The sequence below is a fragment of the Dendropsophus ebraccatus genome, chromosome 7, assembly GCF_027789765.1.
Source record: "Dendropsophus ebraccatus isolate aDenEbr1 chromosome 7, aDenEbr1.pat, whole genome shotgun sequence".
In the NCBI taxonomy this organism is placed as follows: Eukaryota; Metazoa; Chordata; class Amphibia; order Anura; family Hylidae; genus Dendropsophus; species Dendropsophus ebraccatus.
This window is the reverse complement of record NC_091460.1, coordinates 149,753,060-149,772,252: the sequence shown is the minus strand read 5'-3', so window position 1 is coordinate 149,772,252 and position 19,193 is coordinate 149,753,060. Positions and strand designations below refer to the sequence as shown.

Here is a 19,193-nt window from a genome sequence, read left to right as displayed (position 1 = left end):
TGCTTTCTCCTGGGGTAAACAACCATAGAAAGAGAAAGAAAGTTAATAATAAACTACTATGGCTTCCTTTATGTTCAAAACAATGATGGGATCTTCCATGAAAAATCTGGGGAATAATCTTGGAGGAGAAACAGAGTCAGCAGAAAATTCAGATGGAAAAGAAACTGCACAGTCTAAAGGAATGACACGAGAAGAATTTGAGGAATACCAAAGACAGCTGGTGGAAGAACAGTAAGTGCTCTTACTGGGAAATATAGGTGCTTGGCAAGTACATGTTTGTGCTAAAAATATATTTAGAGCAAAAGACTTGTAATCAGGCAGTCACAAAATGATAACATTAATGCCTTTTCTCTACATGATAACTTCTCTTGTTTCTGTGTATACAGGATAGAGAGGGACCATGCCTTTGCACAGAAGAAAGCAGAGCGAGCAGCAGTCAGAATGCACATGAGAGACAAGTACAGACTCCCACAGGTAGGAGAATCAATGTTTTTTATTATTATTATTATTATTATTATTTATTTTTCTTATTTAAAGGGGTATTCTCATCTAACAATTATATCTATAGAACATCAAGGTAAATTGTTTTGCACATACAATCATTTAGCAAACTCGTTTCTTTCTTGTGATATGCTGCTCTTTACCTCTCATTGGCGACAGCTCTTTGTCTAGGTTACTAACCACCGCTCTGTTCTAAAAGCAGTGGTCTAGCTGGTATATATAGCTATAATATAGATGTATAGAAATATAGAGGGACATCTTTCATGACAGATTTATGAGTATGCCAGTGTTAAATAAAACCTGACCCCCTGTTTTCCGGACTGTTTTACTAAGAGGTACACGCCCCAGTAAAACCGTCCAGCCCTGTGCCTAGCGCAAGCATTGTGCACCAAATCTATACCTGCTTCTGAGCAGGTGTAGCTTTGAGCCATGATAAATCAGGCGTCGGCCAATCAGGCGAGTGGGGGATAGGACTGGCGTATGCCATAGAAAAGGAGTAAATCTGCCCCTTTTCTGTGGCGTATGCCAGGGGTGCATTTTGATACATTTCTCCCATAGTGTATATATACACTGTATAATATATATATATATATATATATATATATATATATATATATATATATACACATACATATATGTAAACTACATACACACCAGCCAGACTACTGCTTTTACAGCAGAGTGGTGTTCGGTAACCTAGACAACGAGCTGTCAACAATAGGAGGGGAAGAAAAGCATATCAGGAACAAGAGGCAAGTTTGCTAAATAAATATATTTGCAAAAATATATAACTTGATGAGTCCTAAGACATTAACTATATTAGCAGAGATGTAATTAGTTTCATTACAAAAAAAATTGAAAAATCCTTCCCCTTGCAAGAGTATGAATTTCACACATTAGAACTCCAGCGGTATTTACCAGCAATTGAATGCGCCGCTTTCTAATGTCTTGCACAGTATGTTATGTTTTACAACATGATGTGCAAAACACTTATACAACTTTTCTTGAAAAGTTCTTAAAGTGACTGTACAGTGTAATTCTTAGGCAGGAGTTCAGATGAAGCAGTTCATGCTTGAGATCGATTGCCAGCATTTTCTCTTAAGAACTGGTAATAGGGACGTGGCAGTTTTTGACTTTAGATAAGGTACTGTAGTGGCAAAGTCTCTTAGTAGTTTTTGTAAGTTGACTTGTAGTTGAGGCTAGGGGGCTACCAAGGGACCTGCCTAGGCAGTACAGAACGTCAGGACAATTCTAGTGACTTGATTTTTAGTAGGAGATATATTCTATACAGAGAGTAAAGATGGTACCGCCTCTTGTCTGAAGAAAGCACAGATCCAGGAACATGGGGCTCTGGGTCAAGACATCCGGGTGGAGCTAATCCCTCAAGACTGCACAAGGAGATTGAGCAAGGTTTAGCAGGTACTTTGGCTTTACCTTTAATCTAACCAATATGCTGGAGATAGTCATGGTCCATTAAAGAACTTCCTGAAGAATACTTGATTAGAGCTGGTGACCCCAGATGTAGACAGGTAGTAGCTGCCCCTGTTAGGGTTTAGCAGACCATAATTCTGTTGGTAGAAGCTTGTGAAGAAATCTGTTACCTTGGCAACCCTGTAGGCAGCTTTTAGCAGGTCTGGGTACCTAGCCATGAGGGCCAGGCCCTGAAGGAAGCTCTCTCTCTGGAACAGCAGTAGTTGACTAGGCAGGAACTAACTAACTGAGTGAGACCCAAAAGTAAACACCAACCCTTAGGGCCCTATTCCACGGGACGATTATCGTTTGGATAATCGTTAACGATTAACGATCTCAAACGACCGCTATTGCGAAAGACCTGAAAACGTTCACTCATTTCCATGGAACGATAATCGTTACTTATGATCGTATTTGCGATCGTTTCTCTTCGCTATTTATTCGCTATTGCGTTCGTATCTATTGAGAACGACCGAACGATGTCTTATTCAATGCGAACGATTTGCGAACAAGCAACGATAAAAATAGGTCCAGGTCTTATTAAACGATCAACGATTTCTCGTTCGGTCGTTAATCGTTAACTGCATTTCAACCGAACGATTATCGTTCAGATTCGAACGATTTAACGATAATCTGAACGATAATCGTCCCGTGGAATAGGGCCCTTACTGAAGGGCTAAGACTATGCTTATCCCCTGTTGGTGTGGGAAAGCTTAAGGTAACTCAACGTACCATTGGTTGGACTTATAGGTAACCCAATACAAAATAGCCTAAGTGCTAACTGAACTAAAGGGGAACCCAGCAGTGGCACAAGGGTTCCTGGACATTGCACTAGTAAAAAGTAAAGCAGCCATACTTACCTGTCAGCGCTCCTCCAAATGCCCTCTGGCTCTGGTCCCCCACTCACTGACAGCAGGGGGCGAGCGGTGGAATCTGTGCGGATTCTGTAGTGTACATGTACCCTAAAGGTTGTTTTGGACAATAACTGCATCAATTGCCAAACAGACCCCAGGACAGAGCTTAGATTGAAAGCAGCTATCTGATGGTACAACCTTTTTCTTTTCTTTTTTTTTTTTGGGGGGGGGGGGGGGGGGGTAGATTGTGGGAACAGAGTAGCTTTAAAGGGCTGAGATATAATTTTGTACTTATTGATATTAGTATTAATCTATAACGTATTTTATTTATAAGATTACATTAGGTTCCAGGATCCATTAATTGTCATAAAAAATACACTGTGTGAACATAGCCTCTATTTGTGATCTTTATTTCTGTTTTGTTTGTTTTATATTGTGTCTCTGATTTTCTAATCACTGGCTAGACAAGCCTCCAAGATTTTGTACTTAGTAAATTTATTGAGCTTAAGAAATTAACAAAGTTTGATACTAAAATTCAATATTTTATCCCTTAGAATGGGGGTGAGAGGTTAATGTAAAAAATAAAAATAAATAAATAAACAAACAAACATGTTTGGTATCGCAGCGTGCGTAATCGCCTGAACTAAACGGTAAACTGCGTAAGCGCCAAAAAATCCCAAAGTGCAAATTTGCGCATTGTTTGGTCGCATCAAATCCAGAAAAATTGTAATAAAAAGCAATCAAAAAGTCGAATACCGACAGAAAGAACACATCATGGAGCAAAAAATGACACCTGACACAGCCCCATAGACCAAAGGATAAAAGCTCTATAAGCCTGGGAAAAATGGAAAATGCAAAAATGCAAGTTGGCTCTGTCCTAAGGGGTTAATAAAAAGTCCCCTCCCCTAATAAAAGTTTGAATAACCCCCCTTTCCCCATTTTATAAAAAAATACATAAATAAATAAACAAACATATTTGGTATCGCCGCGTGCGTAATCGCCAGAACTAATAAACTATCACATTCTCCTAGGGAGGTCAGAACGTCATTACGTGAAGACGTGGCTCCTTCCTCCCCACCTCCCTTCCCACCTCTCTCCCACCCCTCTCCGAATACCTCCTCGGCTTGGGATCTGGCTGTGATGCAGGCGGCTCTGTGGTTGCTGATAGGATGAGACGTGACGTGGGAGAGGGAGCTCCGTGGCAGGCATCTCCCCTGGCTCAGATGGTCTAATCGTCCTCCAAGTAAAATAGATCGGAGCTCGGGCTTTTCCGGGCACGTGACCACAGGGGCGCGCGGTCGAGAGTATTATGTGAGCAACAAGGCGGATAAAAGAAGGGGGAGAAGCTCTCTCCATAGACAGCTGAGTCGGCGGATGGACTAAGAGCCCTGACATGGACGCTGCTCTACATGTGATACACTAAGGACTGCCCAACATGTTGGAGGACAGTTTGTTGTTGCCTTCTGGAGTGGGGTGTGGGGTGTGGGGGCGCGGCCCGCCGGTGTGGCTGTTGGGGTGGGCTCCCGGCCTCCTCTGCTTCCGACCCCTCTTCTCCAGGGTGCTAGGGGGGGGCGGGGGGTCGAGGGGGGAGTGTCATGTGTCCCTCCAGGGGCCCGGGCTTCTGTAAGTGCACCCTGAAGGCACCTATACTAACTGAGATTAATGGTATGTCCCCCCTCCTGACAGCAGCCTTTTTTTTTTTTTAGAGCACTGTGATTGAAGAGATATACAGGAGAGGTGACCTAGCCGGTTGGTGGGTCAGCTTGGGACACTGTAGGTGTTGGGAGAAGACACCCCGTTGATATTGACTCTCAGTGCATAGTGAGTCAATGTAATTCTAAGCTGTGAAAGGTATGAATGGTGGAACTTTGTGTCCAATATAAGTGTGGGAGGAGCAAAAGTGAATTCTTTTTAAACTGTACATATGGCGTTTGTTACCCCCTGATGGATATTTACAGGGATCCCCTCCTTGTCTTATTTGCAGTCACGGAGTACTGGAAAAGTTAAAAGCTCTGGTTAAAGCTCATAGTGGGCGGTTACAATTACTCCTTGGGAATAATGCCGTTGAAAAGCACCTTTAAAAAATCCTCGGTGGCATCCACCCCTAAAGGACAGATGTTGGAAAAAAATTTAAAATCACCAACTCCCTCCAAAATTGTGGAAGGGAGGGCGACACCCCCCCCCCCCCCCATCTGAAAGGAAAGCCGCATAGGGAGCTGCCTCTCAGTTCTCTTCCCTAATGGAGAGGTGGGGATGTGGAGGAGGAGGGAGATCTCAACCCAAGGGAGGTGCTACAGAGCATACTATAGGACAGTGCTTCTCATTTCCAGTCCTCAGGCCTCACCAACAGGTCATGTTTTGAGGATTTGTTTAGTATTTCACAGGTGAGATAAGGCTCGCCTACTGGAATTAAGAAGCACTGCTATAGGAGGTGCTGAACTGTAAAAAATCTATAACCAATCTTACCTCTCAGGTTGGAACTGTATCATCAGAAAGGATGATTATTAGAGACGAGTTAGGTATAATCCGTGGTCAAGTGATGGAAGTGGAGAAGTCGGTGGCCCCTCTGGAAACAAAGATGCTAGAGCTTAATTCTAAAATGGAGGGGATGCAGAAAGATCTTACTCGTACCCAGAATAAAGTTAATGATTTGGAGGACAGCTCAGGGAGATCAAATATTAGGATATTGGGTCTCTCTGAGGGAGTGGAAGAGGGGGATGCAATGATATTCTGTCAGAAATGGATTGTAGAGACATTTAATGACTTGTCTAGGCTCTTCCCAATTGAGAAAGCGCACTAGGTTCCTTCAAAACAATTCCCACCGGGCTCTCCCCCTAAGACTATGATAATAAAGATGATGTGCTCGGGGGACAGAGATAAAATCTTGAAGGCGGTCAGGCTGAAAGAGACAATTTTATATAATGAGGCTAAGGTTTCCCAGTTTCCGGATTATGCTAAAGACACGCAGAGGATGAGGATGTCATACAAGGAGGTGAAAAAGAGACTGGTCTGCACCAAAATTCCATTTTCCTTGCTGTTCCCCGGAAGGTTGCGGGTGGTGGATAAGGACTCCGAGGTTTTTTCCAATGCTCAGGATGCAGGCATATGGTTAGAGACTGAGGGTTTTTAGAAGGGATAATACTTGACATGCACCCCTGGAGTTCAGGCTAGTGCCGGGCAGGGGAATTTTGGGGTGTTTTTTTTTTCCTTCTCCGTTTCTCCACTTAGATGAGTTTTAGTATACTATGTTGGAACATCAGAGGATCTGGGGTGCGGACAAAGAGAACGGCGGTGTTTGACGTGGTTCGTCTGCACCTTCTGGCAGTTATTTGTCTGTTGGAAACCCACTGTACGGAGAAAACGTCTGGTAGACTTAGCCGTTAATGGGCAGGACTGGAATTTCATGCATGTTACTCTAACTGTTCATCTGGGATCTATGTGTTAGTGCATAATAAAATACCTTTTAAACTTATAAGGGAAAAATTGGATGATAGGGGTCGCTATATCTTTCTACATTGCAATATATACTCCAGGCAAATGGTACTGGCGTTCTTTTATGTTCCTCCCCCTTTCTCTCTGCAAACTTTGTTCGAATTAGTGAAGTTCCTTCAGGGGATAGAAGACCTTCCGCTAATAATAAGCAGGAACTTCAATAGGGTGATCAATCCTGTTTTAGATAGAAGGGGGAACCAACAAGGGTCTAGCGGGGGCACAACTCCCCTGTCTAGATTCTTTGAAGAGATAGGGTGGAGGGATGTCTGGAGGAGTTTACATGCTAGCAAGCCTGTGTTTTCTTGTTTTAATTCTTCTCATAGGTCCACGTCTCGGATCGATCTTACTCTGTGTAATGATATAGCACTCAAGTTTATCTGTAAAATGTCATATGAAGGTAGATCTATCTCTGATCATTCCCCTATGGCGGTTGGAGTAGGGGTGTCCCCGAAGGCTATATGCGCAAGGGGGCCCTTCCGTTTCAACCCTCACTGGTTAAGGATCATTGATAAGAGAAAATCTATCATAGCTGAGTTAGAATTCTTTTGGAGAGTGAATACAGGGTGTATTGGAATCCATTATGTTTGGGATGCACTTAAGGCATTCCTAAAAGGCACTCTCTGTAGAGAAGTTAGAGTAAAGAAGAAGAGCTTTAGGATTCAGGAGCAACAACTAAGAAACACAATTAGCAAAGTGGAAGATGAAGTAGCAAAGGGTTCAACGACCCTCAGATTAGATAGCTTGCAGCAAGCCCAAGATGAATATGGTAGGTTTCTAATAGAAAAAGCCCAACATAAGAACTTTTTTGCAGGAGAGCGTAACTTTGTAGAAGGAAGGAGGACTGGAAAGTTATTAGCTAATATTATAAGTGCCCAAAAAGATAATAACTACATTGCAGCAATTTGGGATGCCCAGGGGAATCTGGTGAATGATATAGATCAGATAAAGAAAGTAGCCTATGATTTCCACTCAAATTTATATAGTTCAGAATGTGGAAAGAGGGAAGATAGGGGTGCAGACTTTCTGGTGGGATGCAATCTACCCCGAGTTACGGAGGACCAAAAAGACGTATTAGTCTTACCGGTAAGACGGTTTCTCCGAAACCTTCACGACGGCACCACAGGAGTTAACTTTTGCCCTAGGGACAGGAAAAGAACACAGCAAGAGGTTAAAAGCCCCTCCCCTTCCCCTAGACACCAGTGCATTATAACCAAGTCTTAGCACCACGTGAGTATCGTACATTAATACAACATACAATACAGGGGGGGATGTTGGTGCCGTCGTGAAGGTTTCGGATAAACCGTCTTACCGGTAAGACTAATACGTCTTTCTCTCCTCACCTTCACGACGGCACCACAGGAGTAATACCAACAAATTACCTTAGGGAGGGACCACAGCTTGTAGAACTTTCCTACCAAACGCAAGGTCTTCGTTGCGTTGTAGCTGTAGCCGGTAGTGTCTTGTGAAGGTATGTGGAGTAGACCAGGTGGCTGCTCTGCAGATCTGTTCAATAGATGCACATGCCTTCTCTGCCCATGTTGTTGCTATAGCCCTGGTGGAATGGGCTTTGACCAGCAATGGGGATGGTAAATTCTGAAGACTATAGGCTTCAATTATAGCGTTTTTTATCCAGCGGGCTAACACGCTCTTTGACACTTTTTTGCCCTTGTTTTTCCCTTGGAACTAAATAAAAAGTGATTGATCTTTCCTCCAAGGTTCACATACTTTGAGGTAATGTAAGACTGCTCTTCTTACATCAAGGGAATGGAACTTTTGTTCCAGGTCAGTTTTTGGTGAAGAACAAAAGGAGGGAAGAACAACGTCTTGAGATCTGTGAAAAGACGTTACTACCTTCGGTAAGAAATTTGGATCTGTTTTTAAGATAACTCTGTCTTCCTGGATCAGGCAGTAGGGTTCTCTAATAGTAAATGCCTGCATCTCTCCTACTTGTCTTGCTGACACAATTGCTACAAGAAAAGCGACTTTGTATGATAGAAATTTTAGGTCACACTCTGATAATGGCTCGAAGGGACGTTGAGTCAGAACTTTAAGTACAATGTTTAAGTCCCAGGGGGGAAGTAAATTTTTTATAGGAGGATTCTGTCTGACTGCACTTCTCATAAACCTTTTCACCCATCTGTTGTCAGCAATTTTGGAATCATAGATTGCCGATAAGCATCTAAGCATCTCCCGTTCAGGATCCATGCTGAAAGTTTTAGATTCGCAAGTCCTGGGTGGAGAAGTGGACCCTGATGTAGAAGGTCTGGGTCTGACGGCAGAAGCAGAGGAGGTTCCAGGGCCATCTTCTTCAGTATCCCAAACCAGGCTCTTTTGGGCCAGAATTGGACTATTAATATTACTGTCACCTCTTCCTTTAGGATCTTTTGTAGTACCTTGGGTATTAGGGGAACAGGTGGGAACCCATAGGCCAGGTTGAATGTCCAGGGGTGAGCTAGTGCGTCTATTCCTAATGTTTTCCCAATTGGTTGAAGGGAGAAGAAGTTCTTTGTCTTCTTGTTCCTGTGGTTCGCAAAGAGGTCCACCTGTGGTGAGCCCCACTCCTCCGTAATCATTTTGAAGACTGAATCCTTCAGGCTCCATTCCCCCGGCAATAGGACATGCCTGCTCAAATAATCTGCCTGGGAATTTTCTATTCCCCGGAGATGAGTGGCTGTAATTGAGAGGAGGTTCTCTTCCGCCCACCGGAATATCTTGTCCGAGATATATCGGAGGGAGTTTTGTTTCGTGCTCCCTTGGTGTCTTAGGTGCGCAACCACTGTTATATTGTCCGAGAGGACATGAAGATGAGATCTCTGCAAGGTATCTTTGGCCTGTTGCAAAGACATCCATACCGCAAGGAGTTCCCTGTAGTTGGATGATCTTCCGGCTGTTTCCTGAGACCAAGTGCCCTGGTATAGAAAAGAGTCCACCTTCACACCCCAACCTGACATGCTTGCGTCTGTGGTAAGAATCTTCTTTGGAACTGGGTTCCAATGAACACCTTTCCTCAGATTGACTGGGTCTAACCACCAGTTCAGAGAGTGACGGACTGATAACGGAATCTTCATTATCTTGTCTAGCCCCCACTTCTGTTTGTTCCAAGATGAGAGAATTTGGAATTGCAGAGGTCTGGAGTGTGCCTGGCACCATGGTACTGCTGGAATGCCTGCGGTCATTGACCCCAGAATTGACATGGTTTCCCTGATACGACATGCTCCCTTCCTGCGGAACAATTTTATCTTTCCCATGATGGCGACCTCTTTCTCTGATGGAAGAAAAGATATCTGTTTCTCTGAGTTTAGAAGAATTCCCAGGAAGATTTTTTCTGTACCTGGGTTGAGGTCTGATTTTTTGTCATTCAGGAACCATCCCAGCGAGAGAAGGAGGTTCCTGGTAAGAGATAGATCCTCTAGAAGCTTCCGTGAAGAGTTTGCCACTAGAAGAAGATCGTCTAGGTAGGCAATCACGTTGATACCCTGCAGATGTAGATAGGAAATGACCTCGCTCATGATGCAGGTGAATATGCGTGGAGCTGACGAGATCCCGAAAGGAAGGGCACAGAACTGAAAGTGTTGTACCCTCCCATCCATCTTGATGGCAAACCTTAGGCATTTTTGGGAGGATGGATGTATCGGGACATGGTAATACGCGTCTCTTAAGTCGATTGACGCCATCATGGCGCCTGTTGGGATTAGTGGAGTTGTACTCTTTATTGACTCCATCTTGAACCTCCTGTATCTCACATATTTGTTTACAGGTTTTAGGTTGATGATTAGTCTGTAGGTCCCATTGGGCTTGGGAACTAAGAATAGATTTGAGTAGTGTCCCCTCCCTAGTTGCTTCACTGGGACCGGGATCACTACATTGGAGCTTATCAAGTTCCTCACACTTTGACTAAGTTCCAACTGAAGGGATAGAGAGGATTGTTGGGAGATTCTGAACTTTTCGGGAGGAGATTGGATAAATTCTATCCTGTACCCTTCTCGGATTACATCTATAATCCATTGATTTTTTGTGATCTCTGTCCAAGACTCCCAAAACTTGGACAGTCTCCCCCCGACTGGAGCTATGTCATTGTTTGTCCTTTCCATCACGGGGTTTGAAAAAAATATTAGAATTTTTGCCCCCTTTGGAATAGCTCCAACGGCCTCTTTTTGATTTCCCTTTATATTTGTCCTGATATTTAGGATGTTGAGTCTGCTCCTGTTTCTTTTGGGTTTTCTCCTCTGGGAGAGCCTTTTTCTTGTCGGATGATTTTTCTAGAAGCTTATCCAAGGCTGACCCAAAAACATATTTACCCTCAAAGGGCAATCCACAAAGTTTGGATTTGGAGATATTATCTCCCTTCCAATCTTCCAGCCACAAGGCCCTTCGGGCCGAGTTAATTAGGGCTCCATCTTTGGCAGCGACCCGTATAGCCTCGGCTGAGGCATCTGCTAAGAACCCAATGGCATCTTTTAAGAGAGGAAGGGAGTCAATAATTTTATCTCTTAAAGGTATTACTCCTCAGATGTTCTTCTAATTGATTGACCCATACATGTGATGCTCTGGCCACACAGGTAGCGGCTATATTGTTTTTGATTGAAAAAGTCACTGTCTCTCATGACTTTTTCAATAAGCTCTCTGCTTTTCGATCCATAGGATCGCGAAGTTGTGTGAAGTCCTCAAATGAAATAATAGTCTTTTTGAGACTTCGCCACCTGGGCGTCCACCAGAGGGACCTCCCATTCCTCAGTTTCCTCAGAATCAAAGGGAAGACGTCGCCTGATATCTGAGGGAACTGACATCCTCTTCTCGGGTTTTTCCATTCATCAGAAATTAGTTCTTTTATGGTTTTATGAATGGGAAAACCCAATTTCTTCTTTGCCTTAAGACCCGCAAATAATTGGTCTGCGGCCGAGATCTCCTCCTCCTTTTCCTCGATACTTAATGCAGTTCTGACTGCTTTTAGTAAAGGGGAAATCCGATCAGAAGGAAAGAAATACTTTTTCCTTGATTCTTGGGTGTCCGAAGCCTCAGATCGAACCCCAGAATCAGAAACCTGGCCTGATTCCGGTTCAGATATTGAGGAGGAAGAGGGAGACCTGTGTCTTTTAGATGTAATAGAAGACACTGAGGATCCCAAACATCCTGGAACCACCAATGCAGGAGTGATTTCAACTGGGGGAGCAGGAGGATCAACCCGCGGAGGAGGGAGAGGATTTATTATTGGTTCTGGAGCAGGAGCAATAGCCACCAGCTGAGTGACTGGATTAGAACCTTTGATCTCATCTTTGATCATTTGCCTTATATCAGACAGAAAAGATGATCTATCCTCTTTTATAAATTCATTTATGCAAGATGTGCAGATGTTCCGTTTAAATGATGATGGTAATCTAGTGTTGCAATTAAGACATCTCCTTGCAGGTGGGGGAGGAGGTCTGGATTTCTCCTTCTCTTTCTGAGTGGCTTCTTTCTCCTAGACATGAACAGAGTACTTTAGAATCATGGCCCGGCGTTTCTGTCGGCGGTCGGAGCATCCGCTTCCGGCATGTGACGTCAGCGCGCCACGTTACGTCACGTGGGGACGTACGTCGGACTCCGTGCCCCACTTCCGGCGGAACTAGCCGTAACCGGAAGTAGGCCGCGGCGAACGCAGAGAAGGCCGCACTTACCGGAGCCCGACCTGGACGAGTCGCCGCCGGGGAGAGCTGAAGACCGCGGCCCCGCAATCCCCGCTCGTCCCGTCACCGGAGGATGGCGCGCGAGCGGGCCTCCCCCTACCCCCACCAGCTGCCTCCAGGGAAGGAAGGGGATGAACCCGATCGATCCCTCTGGTAAGGGGGGAATTTTTTCTTCAAGGGGATCTCTTCACCTTCCGACGGATCCCCCACACCTCTCGTGCCTGCCCTTCAGGGACAGGAAAAGCACTGGTGTCTAGGGGAAGGGGAGGGGCTTTTAACCTCTCGCTGTGTGCTTTTCCTGTCCCTAGGGCAAGAGTTAACTCCTGTGGTGCCGTCGTGAAGGTGAGGAGAGAAATATCTTTGAATGTACAGATCACCATAGAGGAGTTAAGAAAAGCCCTTTCGAGTGTAGGATCTACCACCCCTGGGTCGGATGGTATTCCATTTGAGGTCTACAGGGAGTTTGGGGATGTCCTCTTGCCTATATTACTGAATTTAATGAATCCTGTGTTAAGGGGACACTCCCGGCCTCCATGTACGAAGCTAACATTGTTCTCATCCCCAAAAAAGGAAAGGATCCACAAAAAATAGAATCCTACCGCCCGATATCTTTGCTTAACACAGATTTTAAAATTATAGCAAAAGTGCTGGCAAAGAGACTTGCCAAGGTCGCTCCAGATTTGGTAGGGAAGGAGCAAGTAGGATTCATCCCTGGGCGCTCCATTTTTAACAATATACATATAGCCTATGCAACTATTCAGGTGGGCGATGAGACCCCCCATTCCATCCTCTCGTTAGATGCCATGAAGGCGTTCGACAGGGTGGAATGGGGGTATCTCTGGGAAGTTTTGAGAACCTTTAGCCTGGGAGATAATTTTATCAGCTGGGTAAAAATGCTTTATGCATTAGCCAAAATTATTTTGAATGGTAAATGCACAGAGAATATCCCACTTTCAAGGGGCACCTGGCAGGGGTGTCCCCTTTTCCCTCTATTATTTGATTTGTATATCGAGCCTTTAGCCCAGAAGATTAGTCAGGAGGAGGTTTTTCAAGGATTTGGGTTGGAAGGAGGTAGCGGTAAGCAGCGGCTTTACGCAGATGATATACTGCTGTTTGTCAAAAATCCGCAACGGAGTGTCCCCCTCCTCATGAATCTGGTTGGGAATTTTGCGCAGTTTTCTGGCTTGAGCATCAATTGGGAGAAATCCTCTGCACTTCCCCTGGGTAATGACAGGAGAAAAGTACTCCTACCCTCTGAATACAAAAAGAAGAGCATTGATTACCTAGGTGTTAGGATATCTCCTGATGCTAGTAAGTATCTAGAATTGAACCTCAGACCATTAATGAAGAGAGTAGATAGAAAAATTGAGGTATGGTTAAAAATCCCCCTGAGCATGGCAGAGAGGATAGCAATAGCAAAAATGGTGTTACTTCCCCAATTTTTATTTTACATACAAGAGTCCCCTTTATGGATCCCTGAGCATTGGTTCAGAAAGATAGAAGCCCAGATCAATAGGTTAATATGGGGCAGGAAGAAGGTCAGGGTGAGGTACCAAGCTTTGGTCCGGAGAGAGGGTGAAGGGGGGTTAGCCATGCCGGATCTTGGGCTCTACTTTCTTTCCGTGGGAGCCCAGAGAATAGCGAGATGGATGTCTTCCCCCATTCTACAGTATTTTATTTTTAATTTTGGTAGTGACATAAGTGTTTTTGAAGGGTTAGAGTCTGGGGAATTGGTAAAGAGTAAAAATGCACCGTACACATCTTCACGATTATATGGAAAAACCTGGAAAAAATTGAAAAGAATATGCAGTATTCAGGGTAGTTTGTCATGTTCACTATTATGGGGGAAATAAAGATTTTGGTGAGTTTTTAAAAGGGGATATAGCACGGTTTTGGAAAATAAGGGGGCTTAGATATGTTCACCAGTTTTTTGTAAATGGGGAACCTGTGCCTTTTGAGGTACTAAAAGCACATTGTCAGATTAATGATAGTCACATATTTTGGTATTTTACAGTTTAGAAGTGTTAGAAATTAAAGCTCCACATCTCTCTAGAACAAAGGACAGATGGGAGAAGGCACGGGGACAAATCCCCCAAGAAATATGGGAACTGAGTATTAAGAACTTAGGTAAGAGCTCGGTTGGGATGTCACACAGGTTAATCCACTTTAAAATCTTCTTTTGGTTGTATTATACTCCAAAAATACTGGCCAGGTTTTAGAATAGGGGTCAAATGGGGTGCATGAGGTGTGGGGAGGCTGAGGCAGATCATTTTCATCTACTTTGGTCATGCCCTGAACTAAAATAATATTGGACAAGAGTTTTCGGCCATGCCGAGAGATGTCTGGGAAAGATCCTCCACTTGACGGAATCGGAAATAATTCTGGGAGGGGGTGGCTGATGATGGGGGGTGGGGGTGGGGGGGAACCTTTATTCTTAAGCTGTTGGGGGTGGCTAAGGTTATTCTTGAAAGGCACTGGATGGATTCTAAACCCCCCACAGTTGAGGAGTGGTGTAACTTGAGGGATAAAATTAAAAGCTATGAAAATATTGCATCAAGGGTCTCCAAAAGGGCTGCTAGAAGATTCAAACGGACATGGAAATACTTGAAGAAAGTAAAAGTGGGGGATCTTGAAAATAATTAAGGATTAATGTGAGGGTTTTTTTTCCCTCCTTCTGCCCGGGGATGGGGAATGGGGGGGGGGGGTATTGCAGTTCTGTAAGTTGTTATAATTTTTATGTAAACTAATGTGTCTTTTGATACTTAATTGTAAAGGATAAAGAAAAAGAAAAATTTGGGTTAAAAAAAAACAAAACACAAAACTATCACATTCTCGATCTTGCATGGTAAACGGCGTAAGCGCACAAAATTGCAAAACTGAGCATTTTTGGTCGCATCAAATTTAGAAAAATTGTAATCAAAAGCAATCGAAAAGTCGCATATACGCAAACAAGGTACCAATAGAAAGTACAGATCATGGCGCAAAAAATGACAACTCACATAGCCCCATAGACCAAAGGATAAAAGTGTTATAAGCATGGTAATAGAGCAATTTTAAGGAACATATTTTTTTTTTAAAGGTTTTCATTTTTTAAAAGCCATCAAATAAAATAAAAGTTATACAAGTTACATATCGTTGTAATTGTACTAACTTGAGCAACATGTATAACAAGTCAGTTTTACCCTAGGGCGAACGGCGTAAAATAAATAAATTGTGATTTTTTTTTTTTTCAATTTCACCACACATATAATTTTTTTCAGGTTTCACGGCATATCTTAGGCAAAAATTACGGGCTCATCTGGGTCTCTAGGTGGAAAAATGCACGCGCTATGGCCTTATATACACAAGGAGGAGAAAACAAAAGAGCAAAAATGAAACCTGGCTGTGTTCCCTAAGTGTTAAGGGGTCAGTGCTGCCAAAGGTCCTTAAGGGGTCAGTGCTGCCAGAGGGGCTGAGGAATGAGTCCTGCAAGAGGTTTCGAGGAGTCTGTGCAGTTGCAGTGTCCAAGAACCCATTTGCCACCGCTGTTTCATTATGTATGGGTAGGTCGGCACTGTTTCCCGTGAAGTGCCTAGGGCAGGGGCTGCATAAAACTGTGTTGGCACCCCCCTCACTTTCTTTCCTTTTAGGTTAGTGAAGTTAGTGTGGGTTGTTTAAGTAGTAGAGGTTAAGTTATTTTGGTTTCCCCTGAACCCCCTTCCTTCACACACTCACACACAAAAAGGAGGGTCAATGGTCTAACCTTATAAAGATTGTTCCTCAAAGAATCCAGGTATCCAGGCAGAATATCACAGGAGCTCTTCTCATTGGTGTTTCCGGGCACATAAGGTAGAATACTCAAAGTATAAGAAGTGAAATGGTGGGATTCATCATTTCACTTGTCAGTGCGGCCAACCAGAGAATATCAAGCCTGAAGAGAGGGAAGCCTGAGGAGAAAACAGAAGAAGAGCTTTAAAGAAATGGAGGAGCTATATCCAACTGTTATCAAAAGCAGCAAGTTCAGGCGGAGAATTGCGGCTGCTTTGCAGAAGAGGCGGTGCCATGTTAGGAGCCAATTGGTGACCAGAGAGGCGCAATGGGTCAAGGGGCAGGATGTGATGTGGAAGATGAGCTAATTTGTTCAACGCAGAGGTTGGGACAAGATGAGCTGGGGATAACATTGCAAGATGCTGGCCGATGGAGCAGACATGCCTGCCGGAGAAAGGTGCCTTAGAGCCGGGTTCCTCTACCATCCGCCTCCGTACTCAGGAGAGTGTAGCAGCAGAAGAGGGGATACTTATTTAACACTTTTTGGTGATGTTTTTTCTAATTTTATATTTATCTCTCTGTATTATAATATAGTCCTGAGATTTTGCAGTTTTCATTCTCACCATTGGGGCTAAAACTCAGCTGAGACTTCCTGTTGTATCTGTGTGACAAGAGTAGGCTGCTGTAAAGTGATCTGTAAAGTATTACAGCAACATGTGACACCAGTAGATAGAAGAGACAATAGCAGCTCTCTGTGAAATGAACTATTCAAAGGTCAGAGTGTGCTCAGTAATGTTTCACATTCACAGAAGTCTATTGTCATGTATGTTAATGAATCTTGCCGTAAAGCATGTCACTAAATGCTGCTAAAAAAGCCTTGGGAAAGATGGTAGCCCACATAATGATGTACAAATAGAAAAATTACAAACTGCAATCAGAAAATAAAAACATAATAGAAAACAACATGTTTTACTATTAGCATCCATTTACACAGAAAGATTATCTGACAGATTATTTGTCAAATATTTGAAGCCAAAGCCAGGAATGGATTTGAAGAGAGGAGAAATCTCAGGCTTTTCTTTATGACCTGATGTCTGTTTATAGTCTGTTTCTGGCTTTGGCTTCAAATCTTTGGCAGATAATCTTTCTGTGTAAATGGACCTTTAGACTCAAATCAGAAAAGGAAATGATAGGCGACATATTCCCTTTAAAGAAAAGATATGGTACTTGGAATTTATTGACATTGTCTCAGTTTTACCACACTTTAAAGCGACTCTGTACCCACAATCTAACCCCCCCAAACCATTTGTACCTTCGGATAGCTGCTTTTAATCCAAGATCTGTCCTAGGGTCAGTTCGGCAGGTGATGCAGATATTGTCCTAAAAAACAACTTTTAAACTGGCAGCCCCGTGCCCAACGGCCGGGGCTTAGATTGTGTAAGCATTAGGCTGGCAAAACCTCTCTGTCGCTCCTCCCTGCCCTCCTCATCATTAGTAATGCTCCAGGCAGATTGTCTCCTATTCCTCAGCTATGTAAAGACGGCACATGGGCTGGATCGTTAAGGCACCTGTGCAATGTTCAGACAGGAGAAAATGTTCCAGTGGTTCCATGGTTCCATTCCTAATGATGAAGAGGGTGGTGAGGAGGGACAGAGGGGTGGTGCAAAGTTAGGGCATGGATACTCCCCTTGGGCACGGGGCGGCAAGTTTAAAAGTTGTTTTTTTTAGGGCAATAACTGCATCACCTGTCAAACGGACCCCAGGACAGATCTTGGATCAAAAGCAGCTATCCGAAGGTATAAGTGGTTTGGGGGGGGGGGGGGTCAGATTGTGGGTACAGAGTCACTTTAAAGATAATGTTAAAAGATGATAAGGAGGAGGATAAGGACAAGGATCAGAAAAGGCCAAACAATTTCCAATAAATGTGTCTCATTGTTTCAACATATTGACATTAGAAGCCTATAGGAACTTTGGAGGTTCATTAAGGCTATTAGATGATGAAAGGTTTCATTAGAAGCTATCAGTTCATACTGGTACTGAGCCTCTGGATCAATTTACTGATTCAGCAGAGGGCTAGAGTTACTATAGTGCCATCTGCTAACTCCCTGTCATTAGGAGGACAACACATAGGGTGTTTCCACTACTGTGGACATGGAAATATTTAATGAACAATTCAAAAGCGCCACCATACTCCATTACATATACACTCTCTCCAACCCAGGGGCGTAGCTAATGTCTCTTGGGCCCTGGTGCAAGAGGTCAACTTGGGCCCCTCCTCCTCTTCCTTGACCAAGCAATGCTATTGGTGTGTATATATATATATATATATATATATATATCAAGACTAATATTTCCAATACCAGTATATAATAAATATTATCACAATAAATATTACCGTCATACTGTTACTAACCAAATCCTATATACTGAGACCAATATTGCCAATAATACCATTAATGGCGAGGACCTGACTGCTGATTGCAGCCAGTCCCCACCTGCTATGAAGCTACTGAGCGCACACTTAATAGAATTTAAGGCTGTTCTAACTGAGATGCACCTAAATGACCCTGATGCTCCCTCTACCTCTACAGGCACTAGAGCATTTAAGGTGGAGGACTATGTCCAACAAATGATGAAACTAGAATGGAGCAAGGTAGAGAACCCAGCAGTGCTAAACCATAGGTTCAAACAAATTTATACCTTTTTTTTTTTTTTTTTTTTTTTTTTCCTTTATTATTCAAAATTTTTTATTTTTCCATTTCCTTTTTCTACATATAAAAAATTCATTACAAACAAATACACCAACACTTTTCCCCCGTACATCACAAATACCTTACAAAAAAAAATGACCAAAGATATAAACAAAGATTTCCCTCTGTCCCCCCCCCCCCCCTCCTATCCCCCCCTCCCATCCCCCCCTCCCATCCCCTTGCCAAGAGAGTACTATACAACAAATTCATCAAATATAGGATTTCTCATATCTTAACACACAATTTTCCCATTCTTTGATGTTTGGAACATCAGGGGCCATCCATCTTCTGGTTATGATTAGTCTAGCATAAAACAATAACCTTATTATTTTCTGTTTTGTTTTTCTATTTGCCTTCACCTCCAAGGTATCTCCCAAAATACTTAACTTTGGCTCCAGCTCCACAAGCACACCGGTATATTTCGGAATATACTCCTGGACCTGTAGCCAAAAATTTCTTAACTCTATACATTCCCAGAACATATGCAAGAATCCAGCCTCCCCAGAACCGCATTTAGGGCATTCATCAGTTACCCTTTTTTTTATCCTATACAAAAAACTTGGGGTGTAATATAACCTATGTAGAATTTTGAACTGTATTATTTGGAAATCCATAGATATTGAAACCCTCTTCATATTTTTTACTATATTCTCCCATTGATTTTCCTCAATCCGACCTAGTTCTACCTCCCATTTAATTTTGCTTCTCTTACTCTG

General features: G+C 43.2%; 1 protein-coding gene across 1 annotated transcript in view; it reads left to right on the top strand.

Annotated features, from left to right (window-relative positions):
* Positions 1-58: 58 nt before the first annotated feature.
* LOC138796612 (complexin-4-like) overlaps positions 59-19,193 on the top strand; it is a 29,690-nt gene continuing 10,555 nt past the window's right edge. Inside the window, exons 1-2 of the mRNA XM_069976222.1 lie at positions 59-231; positions 387-474. Coding sequence (XP_069832323.1) covers positions 59-231; positions 387-474 — 261 coding nt within the window. The remainder of the gene's footprint in view (positions 232-386; positions 475-19,193) is intronic.